A 14,136-nucleotide genomic window follows, 5' to 3' on the forward strand; every position below is an offset into this window, starting at 1 on the left:
AATAATTTCTGTTCATTTTAAGTTTTAATGTTGTTCCTTACTTTCAGTTAAAAAAACTTGTTTTTTTTATTTAATAAACTAAAGAATCCAAGTGGCTCTTTGAAAAGAGTTGCTCTTTACTTACAGTTGAAACTGTTTGAAACAAAAAATTGTGCTGTTTTGGTAAATTGGTTCTTTTTTTTTGCCAAATGGGTAAGTAAACACATAAATAAAAAACAGGAAAACCCAAATAATATATTTTTACTTATTGATAAATATATGTTGGATTTTGTTGGGTGGTACAAGATGTTTTGGGTTTCTTTTTACTTGGAAATCTAGTTGAGTTTCCTCTCTTATGTGTCTCCCACATTATTTGTTTGTAGCTCTGATTATTTGTATTGGATGCAAATGGTTAGGGCTGTTCATGCAATCTCATCTGAATTTTCTTTACAGACTGCAATCTTAACTTATGTTTGAACAACACTCTTCTTTGGAGTTAAGGAGAGCATTTTATTTTCATTTTTGGGCTTCTAACTATATAGATTAATGAAAGGTTAGAAGAATAACTATTTAGAATTTCTGGCATTTTAATGCATATATTGAAGAATTCTTGTGGGGGGAGAGGGGGGGGGGGCCAGATTGTCAGTTCCCATTTTAAAATTACATTTCAGTATCTAAATCTTTATTTTAGTAATTTAATATGTATTGGTAGTGCAAATTTGCCTTCCTTTGTTCTTTGAAAATATAACTTTTTATAAAAAAAAAGTTTGCAAGTCTCTTAAAATGTTCCTTGCTATTCTTTTAGGCAACAGTGCTAGAGTCCTGAAAATAATAAACATCAAACATTTAGTAAATGATGAGTCTAAATGAAGGTTCAAGTCTTCTGCCATCTTCTTCTAGGAGCTATGTAAGTCCCTTGTATAAATTTATTGGTATAAGAAGTGTGTGCTATGTATTTTATGAGAAGGGGGTAAAGGCAACCAAATTTGACTTTACTGAATAGGCTATTTGCCAACAGATATCTGCAAAACTTGAAAACTAAGCAGAGATAATCTTTTTTTTTTAGTTTTTCAATTTCCATTAAATGGAACTTGAAGATTAATGATCTGCCAAATTTTTATTTACATAGTATTAACTTTTTTACTTTGCAAGATTTCCAGTTGAAAAATCTTTCTACTTTTTCAGGACTACAGAATACCTATGATTAAATTATTGGTTATTAAGCCAGTACAATGAAAAAAGGAGGGGTCCCAAGATTAGTTCAAGTTACACTCCCTGCTTGAAATGCTGGCATAAAAATGTTTTTCTTTTAATAATTCGGAAGAGGTATATTTTAAAATATTTTTTGAATATTGTGTAAACAGTGCAACCTTGAACACAGGCAAGTGGCAGGAAGGAGGCATCCAGTGGTGGACCAAGGCTGCCTGGGATTTTGATGACCATTTTTGTCTAATGTGCTTGTAGCATAAAAGTTTGATTGTTTTCTTTTGTGGATAGATATTCAGGATGTAGTATTGATACTACTGGGCTGTCTATAGCTTTTCTGGTTATACTTGTTCCTATTGTTCTTCTTCTTCTTCTATTTAACAGCAGGTGGGCTTTTCAGTGATACTATTTAGCCCTTTTCCTTTTGCTTCACTCTGTGGGCTACAGAGCTACTGGCTTGATTGCCTCATGATTATTAAATGTTTTCGGATATCTTTCAGTAGATATTTTGACTCTAGGAGTTCAATTATGAGTTGATACACGTCGATTTCTATGCTCTGTGTGCAGGTATAGTTGGCTAGGCTCTTGGCTGATAGTGAGATTTTGTGGTGTTTCAAGCATTTTAACAGTTTGCAAAGCAAGGTAAGTTGTGCAGACGTCAGCATATTACATTCAAATAGGCAATGGTCAATTGTTTCATTATTCATATTACAATGCCTGCAAAGAGGGGACAAGGGAATTGAACCACTTGAATTAGTAAACTTATACGAGAATGTAAGAAAATTTAGTCCATTTGTTCCAGAACGAATTCTATGATAAATTTTAGACAGGTACATGTTGGGAAAGGGGGAAAGGATAGGATTGATCTTTATAAAATTATTCTCTGATAGCCTCCATTGGAAAATATCTTTAAACGGGAGTGGTCTCCCACTTGACTGGTCAGTATTTATAGCATTTTTTGCTATTTCATCAACCTGATGATTACCACTTATGCCAGAGTGGCTAGGAATATACTGAAAATAAGTTTTTATGCCACTTGAAGCAAGATTATCAATGCCACTTGAAGCAAGTGTCAATGTCCAACTTATACTGAGGAGCTGAGGCCAGCAACTCCAGGCTGGATAAAGAGTCGGAATATACAATAATATTATTTGTATTTGCAATCAAAGGTTGGTTTTCCTTAATGTGTTCTAATGCCATGATTATGGCATTTAACTCAGCAGACATTATAGATAAATTATTATTATTATTATTATTATTTATTGGAAAACCCGTATTACAAAAAAGGAAAAGACGGAGCAATAAGCAAAAAAAAAAAAAAGCAATACACATAAACTTAGGAGTTATACATGTGGTTTGTAGTGACGAACGCTGGAGCTAATATCTAAATCAGCACTTAGAACAAATTACACAAAACGAGAAAGAAAAACACAATTATACACTGCTCTGCATGTACGCGACATGTTTCTTTTCTTTTTTTTTTAGGCTCCTAAATACTGAACAAACATAAATAATATGAACATCATTGCATCAAGCCATAATTGGTAAAAAAAAAAAAAACCAAACACTAATTACACTAAGCGCAAAAACAAACACTTAAAAAAAAAAAAATAAAATAAAAAAAAAAAGAAAAAAAAAAAAAACAGAACAAATACATCTTTACTAATGGGTTAATGCTGACGACCAGGGATGATTCAACTTCATTAAACGGGAATTATAAGCACGAATTTGCTTTTCCACGGCTATAATGGGGTCAGCAATGCTGAATTTTCTAATCAGATAAGAATTGCGCGTCCAAGAGGGAAAACGTAAAAGATATTTTGCGAACCGGAAGAAAACTGAACGAATTTTTGACTTGTCAGAATTTGTGAGCATTTTCCAAAACGGCGATATAATCTCTAGCCCATCGTAATTTTCAGGTGAGGAAAAAAAGCACCACTTGCTTCCTTCTCATTCATTTTTGACCCATCAACAAATATTTGGAAGTGATTTTTATAGGTAATTGTATTAAGTTCAGCAAATTTTTTCTGGACAAAAGCGATGGGGGTTAAATCTTTAGTCCACTTTGAGAAATCAGTATTTATAATGGGACTTGACCAATTCCATGGAGAGGATTGGGGGCAAGTGGGTGTAATATACTTTGCTGGTACAGGGAACTTCTTCTGAATGTTGGCATACTCATCTGCAATGCCTCTATACATGGCTGGATTTCTTAACCAATTATGTAGGGTGTGTGAGCTATTTGATTCAATTTTTGTAAGATGTTTTATCAAGAGAAAGCTACGTCTCTCCCTTATTGTTGTTAATCCACTCTCCATTAGCAGAAACTTGGTGCTTGTGGGTTTCCTAAGACCAAATATGAGACGTATTATATCATTTTGTGTTGTTTCAATTTTTGCATCTGGGTCTTTGCACATGCACCATATACAATGAGCCCATAGTCAATATGGGGTCTTATATGTGATTTATAAAACTGGAGTAAGGTTTTCTCCTTACAGCCCCAGGGTGTGGAAAGAAGTCTTTTTAGTATATTTGTTTTTCTATAGCATTTTTTTATTGTGTTTGAAACGTGGAGGTGGAAATTAAGTTTTTGGTCAAGCATGAGACCTAGGTAATTAATATGATTATCTTCTGGAATAGTTGTTTTATTTAGAGTTAGTTTTGCATTAACATGGTTTCGCTACCGGTGAAATTGGATTATTTTTGACTTGGTAGGTGCAATGGGTAAATCTGAATGTTGTATGAATTTTTCAAATTGGAAAAGTGACTTTTGCAGATTTGACTGTGCTATCTCAAAGGTGTTGCCAGATGACCAAAGCACCAGATCGTCAGCATATTGTAGATTCGTGTGGGGTAGGTTCATGTCCCAGAGATATAGGGCAAACAGGAGGCAACTGAGAACTGCTCCCTGAGGTAGGCCTTTGGGTGTTGTCCTTTGGGGTGAAGAAGCTGAACCAATACAAACAATGAAACCTCGCAATTCTATGAAGGATTTTATAAAAGATACTAGCTTAGGGGGTAGTCTAAGGTTTGCAAGTTTGTTTAAAATGATTCGGAGGTTCACATTGTCATATGTCCCTTCAGAATCTAGGAAAGCTGCAACTAGGACATTATTTTTTGAGAATGATTCATTTATTGCATTTGTCAGCAAAATGAAAGCATCTGTTGAGGAGTGGTGTTTCCTGAATCCAGTTTGAGTGTGAGGGATCATATTGTCTTTTTTCAACAAACCAGAGGAGTCTGTGATAGATCATTTTCTCCATTATTTTCCCCATCACAGGAGTAATCATTATGGGCCTATAGGACTCAGGGTTCTCTTTGGGTTTATTTTTCTTTAGGATTGTTAGGAGGGACGAACATTTCCATATATTGGGGAACATAGAATATGCCCAAGCGTGATTACAAAAATTTAGCAGTTCTTGCTTGCATGAAGGGATGAGATTCTTTATCCATGTAGGGTGTATATTGTCATAGCTGCCGCTAGTTTTGGTCCTAATATGATGTATTGCATTATTCATTTCCTGGATTGAAAATGGACTAGTTATATACTCGGATCCTGGGCGTGGTTGGTAACTTGGGTTCATAGGAATTGGGGACATTTTGCTTTGATTATTTGATGTTAGCTTATTAACAAAGAGAGTTGCAAATAGCTTAGCTTTTTCATTATCATTATCATAATGGGTATTATTATGTATAAGCTTATACAGGAGTGGGTTGGGGGAAATCTTTTTCCCACAGATGTGGCTTATGACTCTATGTATAATTGGCTCATGTGTTTCTCTGGAGAGATTATTTGCAAAATTATTCCAGTAATTATGTTTAGCATCTATTATAGTCTTTTTTAGATTAGATTCTGCTTGTAATTGTTTTAAACATGTAGTAGGTGATGGTTTTTTTATGAATTCTGTCCTAGCTGCCTTTTTTATTCTCCATTTATTTTGGCACTCATTTGTCCACCATGCTTTAGGGATGTGTTTAGGGTAGGTTTTCTTAGGTGTTGTCCTGGGGATAGCATGATTAGCTGTATTTATTAGTAAAGATGTCAATACTTCAGCCTGTGTTTCAACTGTTCAATTCAATTATTCAATTCAATTTATTCGAATAAAAACATAACACAAACATTAATAACAATAAAGATCCTAGAATATAACTTTTTAAGGACCAAGAGAAAAAAAAATTAAACCAACACTGAAAGAGAAAAAAAAAATTGGAGAATAACACAGAGCTAATTAGATACAATTTGTTAAAAATTGAAATACTAAATTAGAACATCAAGTTTTTCTACGTTTTTATACAAATTGCAGAAACTTGTGGCTAGTTCAACACTGGAGGGAATTTTGTTACATTGAATAATAGATTTGTAAATGGGAGATTGCTGGGCAGCACTAGAAACGCATTTAGGAATTTTAAAGGCTCTATTGGATGAACGGAGACAATGGGCTTCCGAATTATTAATATTATAATAGGTTAGGAGTTGAGGTGGAAGATTATTGTGGAAAGCAGAGTAAGCAAGCGATAAATTTAGTTTTTGTATGATTTGATCAAGTGGAGCTATGCCAAAATCTGAATACAAATCACGAGTTGGATATAGACGGGGAAGCCGAAAAACTGCTTTAATGGCGCGGTTTTGGGCAAATTTGAGTTTTTTAATGAAGGACCGTTTTGTATTTCCCCAAACTGATCCGCAATAAGAAAGGTAAGGAAAAATAAAGGAATAATAGAGGGTAACTAGGATGTCAGGAGGAAGAAAATAATTCACACGGTTAATCATAGCTACTTGTCTCAAAATTATTGCTGTTATGTAAGAAATATGATTAGAGAATGACAAGCATGAGTCAATAAATACACCAAGAAACTTGGCAACCTCCACTTGTGGGATGATGTCGGAGGGGTACCTGAGACCAAGAGCAGGTTGAATAACGTCTTTGTTGTAGGGGGTTCTGAATAACACTATTTGACTTTTTTTGCTATTAATGGTCATGTTATTCGTAAGGCACCACGCCTGGACTCTGTTCAGAAGGACTTGGGCAGAGGTTACTGCCAATGGTAGATTGGTGCCAGTGATGAAGAAGTTGCTGTCATCAGCAAATAATACAGGATACACTGAAGGGCCCAGGTCTATAACAAGATCATTGATATACAGGAGAAATAAAATAGGGCCTAGAACGGAGCCTTGCGGGACACCCCTCAAAACAGGTAAGGGCTGAGAGGATATTCTACCCAGGTTCACACTCTGTACCCTTCCAGATAGATAAGAATCAAACCAAGAGAGGGGAATACCACGAATACCGTAACTATTTAATATACTTATAAAAACACTATGATCGGCCGTATCAAAGGCCTCAGAAAAATCCAAAAATAAGCCCAATACAGTTTTTTAAGGTCTAGTTGTGTGTGTATGAACTGTGTGGCGTCAATTAGAGCATGAGAAATTGAAAATTCCAGCCGAAAGCGATATTGGTGAGGAGAAATCAAGGATACGGAATGCTGACTGTCAAACAGAAAGGGAGACAGACGTCTGAAGATGATTCTCTCGAGCACTTTGGATATAACAGGAAGAATTGAGATTGGACGATAATTACCTATCTCAGTTGGATCTCCCTTTTTAAGAACTGGAATAACAATGGCTGACTTTAGTAAATCAGGGAAAACTCCGTGGGTTAAAGATAGGTTGGCAATATGCTTGATGGGCTCGTAGACAAAAGGAGATATAGTCTTCAGGAGCTTATTACTTAATCCAAAACAGTCAGGAGTAAAACTATTAGGGAGAGAACCGATGATTTGAAGTACCTCATTGCTATCAGTTGGGCAGAAAAACATGGATCTAAAATTGAAGCAAGGGAATACAGCCTGTGAGGAGGAGCGGGAGTCAGTATGAGGAACATTCAAAAAATAATTATTAAATGCATCAGGTGCATGTAAAGGGTCAATTAATCTACCATTTGTGTCTTTAAGGCGAATAAGTATAGACTTTGATTTTCTATTTTTTGAAAGTATATCATTAATGGTGGACCATATCTTTTTCAGATTTCCTTTGCAATTGAGAATTTTTGTATAATAATAATTTTTCTTCTCTTCACGGATGAGTTTAGTGTATAAGTTTTTATAATGTTTATAATTAGATAGGTCAATATCACTACGGGTCTTACAGGCTAACTTATATAATTTGCTTTTACGATATGAGGAGACAATGAGGCTATGTGACATCCAGGGGCAAATAGGGATATTTTTCCGGTTAGGTTTACGAATAGGAAAAGTTGAATGGATAATCTCACTTAGCCTTTGCGCAAAACCATTTGTGGCAGAATTTACCTCGTGACAATTTAAGACATCGGACCAGTCAGTGGTTCTTAGGCCATCGATGAAATGGTTTATATTTGCAGAACTGTAGTTTCGAGTAGGTGTTGGGATATTAATTCTAGACCGTAGAGGTAGTGGTTGCTAAGGTAGAGACAATTAAATAGGAAAATAGTCTGACATATCCTAAAATATTATATTGGAGGATTGTTCTTTGACAAGGTAGATATATACAAAAATGTTATTAATTAATGTTGAAGTTGAACACACAGGATCAACTCTACCGGGGACAAAAATTGTGGGTAGAATACCGTTCGTGGTTAGTGATTCAAAAAAAGAGTCATATTCAATATTTTCACCAACATTAATTAGGTTACTATTAAAGTCCCCAAGAACTATTGCCTTTTTATGGGGTAGGTTAATAAAATTAGAAAAATCATCAAACAGATTACAAAAACATGAGGTCGGAAATGGAGGAGATTTATAAAATAAGGAGAGTATATAGGAATTTTGGCCGATAACTATGCTTACAATTATTGAATAAATACATCTGAGATTTAGTTGTGTAGAGAAAATAGATTCGCACTCTGATAGCCTGGTAAAATTTACATTTGAACGGATGTAAAGTGAGATACCACCAGAACGCTTTGTCAATCTCCTGGGCATATGGATTATTTGGTAACCAGGGAGTAAAAAATCGCTAGTGTCATCATTATCGGAAAGCCATGTCTCTGTTAATCCTATTACATCAAAAGGGCAGACACCATTAATTGAAATTAAATCTTTAAACTTGAGCCACTTATTCCGGATGCTTCTGATGTTGAAACAAAGAACATTAAGGGAATTATTATTTACTAGTTTTGGATTCACATTAGTAGCAAAATCGAAAATATCAAGGTATTTACAACTAGCATTTGTTAAGGTACCAGGGGGGCTGCTTATAGGGCTGGCATGCTGATTATCATCTATATCGGGATAATTAAAAACAATGTTATTGGACAGGGATAAATTAGTTAAAAACGAAAAGTCACACATTAAATAGTCGTCAGGCGTTCTGATTGTGACTCAATCAGCCTATGTTGGCTTAAAACACTCTCAATTTGAATTTGTGCTTCGGAAACTATGGTCTCGCCAAAGTGAGTTTTTGCCAAATTCTTCAGAATAATGCATTTCAACTGATTGGGTAACTCTAATTGGGAGATGAGCATAGAGGTAACTGTAAAGCTGGCTAATTTAAAGTACACGTTTGATTCATCTTCCAAAGCATTTGGAGAAACTGTGTGAAATCTGTGGGGAGTAATTCCAGGTAGCTTTGTCGGTCTTGATGTCTTTCCTTGCGTAGGATTTTCCGAACGGGGGTTCTTCAGGTTTTTTTGGGGGGCACTTGCTATCTAGGGGAACCATGCATGAGTTTTGTCTCGGATGAGATTATTCTGAAAACTTTCAACACGAGGGGAAGCATTGGGAACTCTTGGTGTCCTGGGGGATGCTGGTTGCCTGGGGCCTGTTGGTGGTTCAGGGGCTGTTGGTTGCCTGAGGCCTGTTGGGGGACGGGGGACTCTTGGTGTCCTTGGGACTTGCATTGCTACAAAAGGGATTGGAAGTTGTTGCTCTTTTGCTATTCTTAGTATCTCTGCCCTTTGTTTATATTTGGGACAGCTTCCTTTATCTAGGGACTGGTGTTTGCCCTTACAATTAGTACATATTGGGTCAAATTGACAGTTTGACTCATTATGGTCCTTGCCAAGGTAAATCTTACAAATGTTGGAATCCTCTCTACAGTATTTATCTGAGTGACCAAGCTTTAGACATTTAATACACTGTAATGGCTTTTCTTTGTAAGGCTTGAAAGATTTTTGTTGGCCAAAGAGGAACATTCTGTCAATATTAAATTGTCCTTGAAGCTCAAACAACACAGTTTTAAAGTTTGTGGTTTCAGTGGTTTCGCGACCAAGTGTATGAACACTAGAGACCGGAATGCATTCACCTTTTCCATTCATCAATGCTTCCATCAGGTCCGAGTTTAGAAATGATTTAGGGATATTGTAGAGCACTATCTTTGTTTTTATTAGGCTTGGGGACCACAGGTGGGCTGTGACAACAATATTTTCAACACTTTTCAGCTCCATTACCTTTTTCACTGATGTGGAATCGTTCAAAAGGATATCTAGGGATCCTGATCTGTTTATATTCATATTAAAGTTGCAACGAATGGTCTTGAAAAGGGAAACTCGCAACTTTGGTAGATCATGGTTGGTAAACAAGCAATTATCAGATTGGGGAACTAGTTGAATAATTACCGGGAAATCGGCTGGATTTATTGAAGAGTTGTTCGTGGTATCGGTTAGATGTATTATTGCTGAATCTGGTGGAGTTTTTGTTCTCTGTCTTCTACGCTTTGCCGAGTTTACTATCTTAAAGCCTACTTCATCTTTTTCAGTATCAGTTGTTGAGGGGGATGGACTTTGGGTGGTATCCATGTTTAGGGTATGAATACTCTTCAGAGAGGTCGCTGGTACATTCGCAGCTTTAGGAGGGTTCTAGCAAGGGCTTTTGAAGATGGTTGAAATGGTGACTTACTCATATCTCTATCAGGAGGTTGTTTTGGAGGCTCCTTTTTTCCAAACATTTGAGCTATTCGAACTCACAAATTCGAACACTAATTAGAAATTGTTTCACAATAAATTCAAAATAATCAACAATAACGAGAAAAGTACCAGTAATCTGGTTTAGTGTTTACTAATCAGTTGCCAAAAATTTAAATATTCACTATTTTAACAAAGTTAAATAGATTAATGGGTCACCTTAAGTCAAAGTATCCACAAGTCTTATCCAAGAGAGTAATTATTAACGTTTTGTTCACAGGTTAGGTTGTAAAATTGCTGGTATCCAGATTATAAATAATTCACAAGAGACGTCTTATCAAAAACATGAATTAATCACGTTTTTGTACACAGGTTAGGTTGCGAAATTACAGGAATCACAGGAGAAGTGTCTCCTCTGAACTCTCAAACAAACTGTTGCGTTTGAAATGTATGAATTTTGGGTGAAACTTGTGATTTCATCATTTAGCTTATTTTGGAACATAGACCAATTTGCTTTAGTGTGGATATATTTAGAGGTATGTGGTAGAGTTTCAGCAGGTTCATTTAGGGAACACACTATAGCAAAGTGGTCAGTACATAGACTATCCATTTTATTTATATAAATTTTATTCAAAATATTTAATGACACAATTTTTAGGTCAATTGTGGAGAATTTTAGGTCAATTGTGGGTTGAAATAAGTATTCAGGTTCGGAGGGGTAGCAACAGCTAATTCATTATTATTTGAAGGCATATACTCAATCAATTTACCAGCGTTATTTGCTGGTTTATTTCCCCGCAAAAGGCTGTGGGCATTGAAATCTCCACAAATAATGATATTTTTTAACATATTAGAATTATTTATATAATTAAAGAAATCCATGGCATCTGTAGTTTGGCCACTAGGGTTATAAAAGCTTATTATGTAGGTTTTTATATTATTCAGCCAAACACTGATACCAATTGCATCAACATCATTAGCAAAATCTGGAAAATTGATGCCACAGAATGTTATATTATTTTTAACTAATAGAGCTACGCCACCTCCTTTTACCTCTGATGACCTATCCTTTCTCAGGATACTGAATCCCAGAGACTTAATTTGTTGATTTTGGGTTAATTGTGTTTCCTGGAGGCAAGCAATATCAATGGATTTATTATCCATAAAAAATATTATTTCATTCAACGTATTTTCTGTGAGTGATCTAACGTTCCACTGGAGTATTAATTTGTGTTGTATTGTTGATGTATTTTTTATGACTGTGTATCAATGTTCAGCTTTGTTAACAGTAAAGCAAGATTTTTTTTGGCTTGAATGAGCATATCATCAGGGATGTAGATTTTTGCCAATTCTGCAATGATTTTTGTTTTCTGTAGTTGATGTATGTTCATGGCATGAACTACTTTAAAGTTTATAATGAATTAGCATATTTTTGGGGTGTGCTTTTTTGGTTTTGCATCCTGTTTGTTGGTTATGGGATTGTTTCGGGGTAGTGTTACGGGTCTAGGTCGGCTTGGGAGGGGGGGGGCATGATGAAAACATCTCACCGGGCAAGGACGCTTGTTGGCGGGGCGTGTACTTCGGTGAGGGATTTGAGCTCGGGAACGTAGAGGAGGATGTGGTATCCGGGGTCCGGGCTACTTTAGGGGTGCTTGCCTTGAGGGGTTTGGTTGGTTTCATTACGGGCTTTATTTGGTATTGTTGGGCAGCATTTGCTTCCATTGCTGCAAATGGGATGGTATGGGATGGCCTTCTCTGTTGCTATTTGGAGTGTTAGAGCTCTTTTTTATATCTGCAGGGCATAGTGATTTATTAGTAGATTCATGTCGGCCTTCGCAATTGATACATGTAGGCTGAGTGTTGTTGCAAGTTGGCAACTCTTTAGGATGGAAAGCTTTACAATTACTGCACTCTAGGAGAATTTCATTGCATTTGTTTGTTGTCTGTCACAGTTTGAGACACTTCTGACACTGGATAGGCTTAGGTTTGTATTCCTTGTGTGGTTTGATTTGCCCAAATAGGAATAACTTTTCTGGGATATTAATTTTTTCGTTCAGTGTAAATAAGAAGGATCTACTTGTTTGTAGGCCATTAGAGTTAGGTTTACCAAGTTGGGTAACATCTTCAACTGGGATTGTGTTGCCAGCCCTATCTGAGAGCCCTTCTTTTAACTCCTGAATGGATATATCTGGGGAAAATTATAAACTACTATTTTGTTGGTGATTGTTTTGGGTTCCATTTAGATGCATTAATTGGGGTATTCAGAAGGGATTTTAGATTAATTATTGTGTCTGTTGATTTCTCATCTTGGACAGCTATTAGCAGACATCCATCACGGTGAATATTAAGAGAGAACATTGATTTTATCAATTTGAAAATTACAACTCTTATTGCAGTAATCTTTTTTATTTCAAAGGGGGTAGTAGGAGTAATTTTAAGGTGAATTCCTAAGTTTTGGGAGGGAGGATCTTGGGCAGGGAGGGGGGAAATGCTTTTGATTGGGGATATTTATTTCTTTTTTTAGAGCTTCTAGAAAGGACCTCTTGAAACCCATTATCATCATTTATAGTGACATTAGCCCCTACACTGATCATTATCCTATTCTCAGAATTGGAGCTATCATTTGAACTTTTAGATAGTGAGCTTGACCAGCCAAAATGGGTATCAGTTTCACTGGTATTTGGGGTTGGATCTGGGGGGACTTTTTTTTTAGGATTTCTAAGCATTGCCTATGGGAAAAAGCTTTAAACTAAAACAAAACTAAAACAAGAAGGGATAATACAATGATATCAAACCGTCTGCACTATACTATGGGGAGGAGAAACACCACAGTATAGCCCTGAGGATGATCTGAGCAGGATTGGCTCGGTACTGCTGCTGATTAATTGAGATAATATTTCACAAGAAAATTTATTTTAAATTTCTTAAAATGTTGCTGCTGATATTGTTCCATCCTTGTTTGTTTTGTTTGTTCTTCTTCTTCTTCTATTTCACAGCAGGCGGGCTTTTCAGTCGACACTATTTAGCCCTTTTCCTTTTGCTTCACTCTGTGGGCTACAGAGCTACTGGCTTGGTTGTCTTTTATTTGTTAGATATTCTCAGATGTCTTTCAGTAGGTCTTTCGACTCAAGGAGTTCAAATATATAGTGATATATGTCGATTTCTATGCTCTGTGTGCAGGCATAGTTGGCTAGGCTCTTGGCTGATAGTGAGATTTTTTGGTGTTTGAAGCGATTTGACAGTTTACAAAGCAAGGTATGTTGTGCAGACGTCAGCATATTACATTCAAATAGGCAGTGGTCAATTGTTTCATTATTTATATTACAATACCTGCAGAGAGGGGACAGGGGAACTGAAACACTTGAATTAGGAAACTGGTACGAGAATGCAATGATAAGTGTCAATATCCAACTTATACTGAGGAGCTGAAGACAGCAACTCAAGGCTTGATAAAGAGTCGGAATAAACTATAATATTATTATAATTAGCAATCAGAGGTTGGTTTTCCATAAGGTGTTCTAATACCATGATTATGGCATTTAACTCTGCAGACATTATAAATACATTATTATACAATCTCTCACCCATTGCAATTTTCAGGTGAGGAAGGAAAGCACCACTTGCTACCTTCTCATTCATTTTGGACCCATCAACAAAGATTTAAAAATGGTTTTTATAAGTAATTGTATTAAGTTCAGCAAATTTTTTCTGGATAAAAGCAATGGGGGTTAAATCTTTAGTTCACTTTGAGAAATCAATATTTATTATGGGGATTGACCAATTCCATCGAGGGGATTTAGGGAAAGTAGGTGCAATAGACTTTAGGGGTACAGGAAACTTCTTCTGAATATTGGCATACTCATTTGCAACGCCTTTATACATGGCTGGATTTCTCAACAAATTATGTAGAGTTTGTGAGCTATTTGATTCAATTTTTGTAAGATGTTTAATCAAGAGAAAGCTATGTCTCTCCCTTATTGTTGTTAATCCACTCTCCATAAGCAGAAACTTGGTGCTTTTGGGTTTCCTAAGACCAAATATGAGACGTATTATATCATTTTGTATTGTT

The 14,136-nt window shown here is 36.0% G+C and overlaps 1 protein-coding gene across 3 annotated transcripts in view; it reads left to right on the forward strand.

Annotated features, from left to right (window-relative positions):
• The window catches only part of Mvl (solute carrier family member malvolio), a 140,619-nt gene that overhangs the window by 4,151 nt on the left and 122,332 nt on the right, over positions 1-14,136 (forward strand). For all 3 annotated transcript variants that reach the window (XM_089093298.1, XM_089093296.1, XM_089093297.1), the window contains exon 2: positions 785-886. In XM_089093298.1, coding sequence (XP_088949424.1) covers positions 833-886 — 54 coding nt within the window. In that variant the 5' untranslated portion in view covers positions 785-832. The remainder of the gene's footprint in view (positions 1-784; positions 887-14,136) is intronic.

Source organism: Artemia sp. Qi Xiang Cuo, chromosome 8 (genome assembly GCF_049724085.1).
Source record: "Artemia sp. Qi Xiang Cuo chromosome 8, ASM4972408v1, whole genome shotgun sequence".
NCBI lineage: Eukaryota > Metazoa > Arthropoda > Branchiopoda > Anostraca > Artemiidae > Artemia > Artemia sp. Qi Xiang Cuo.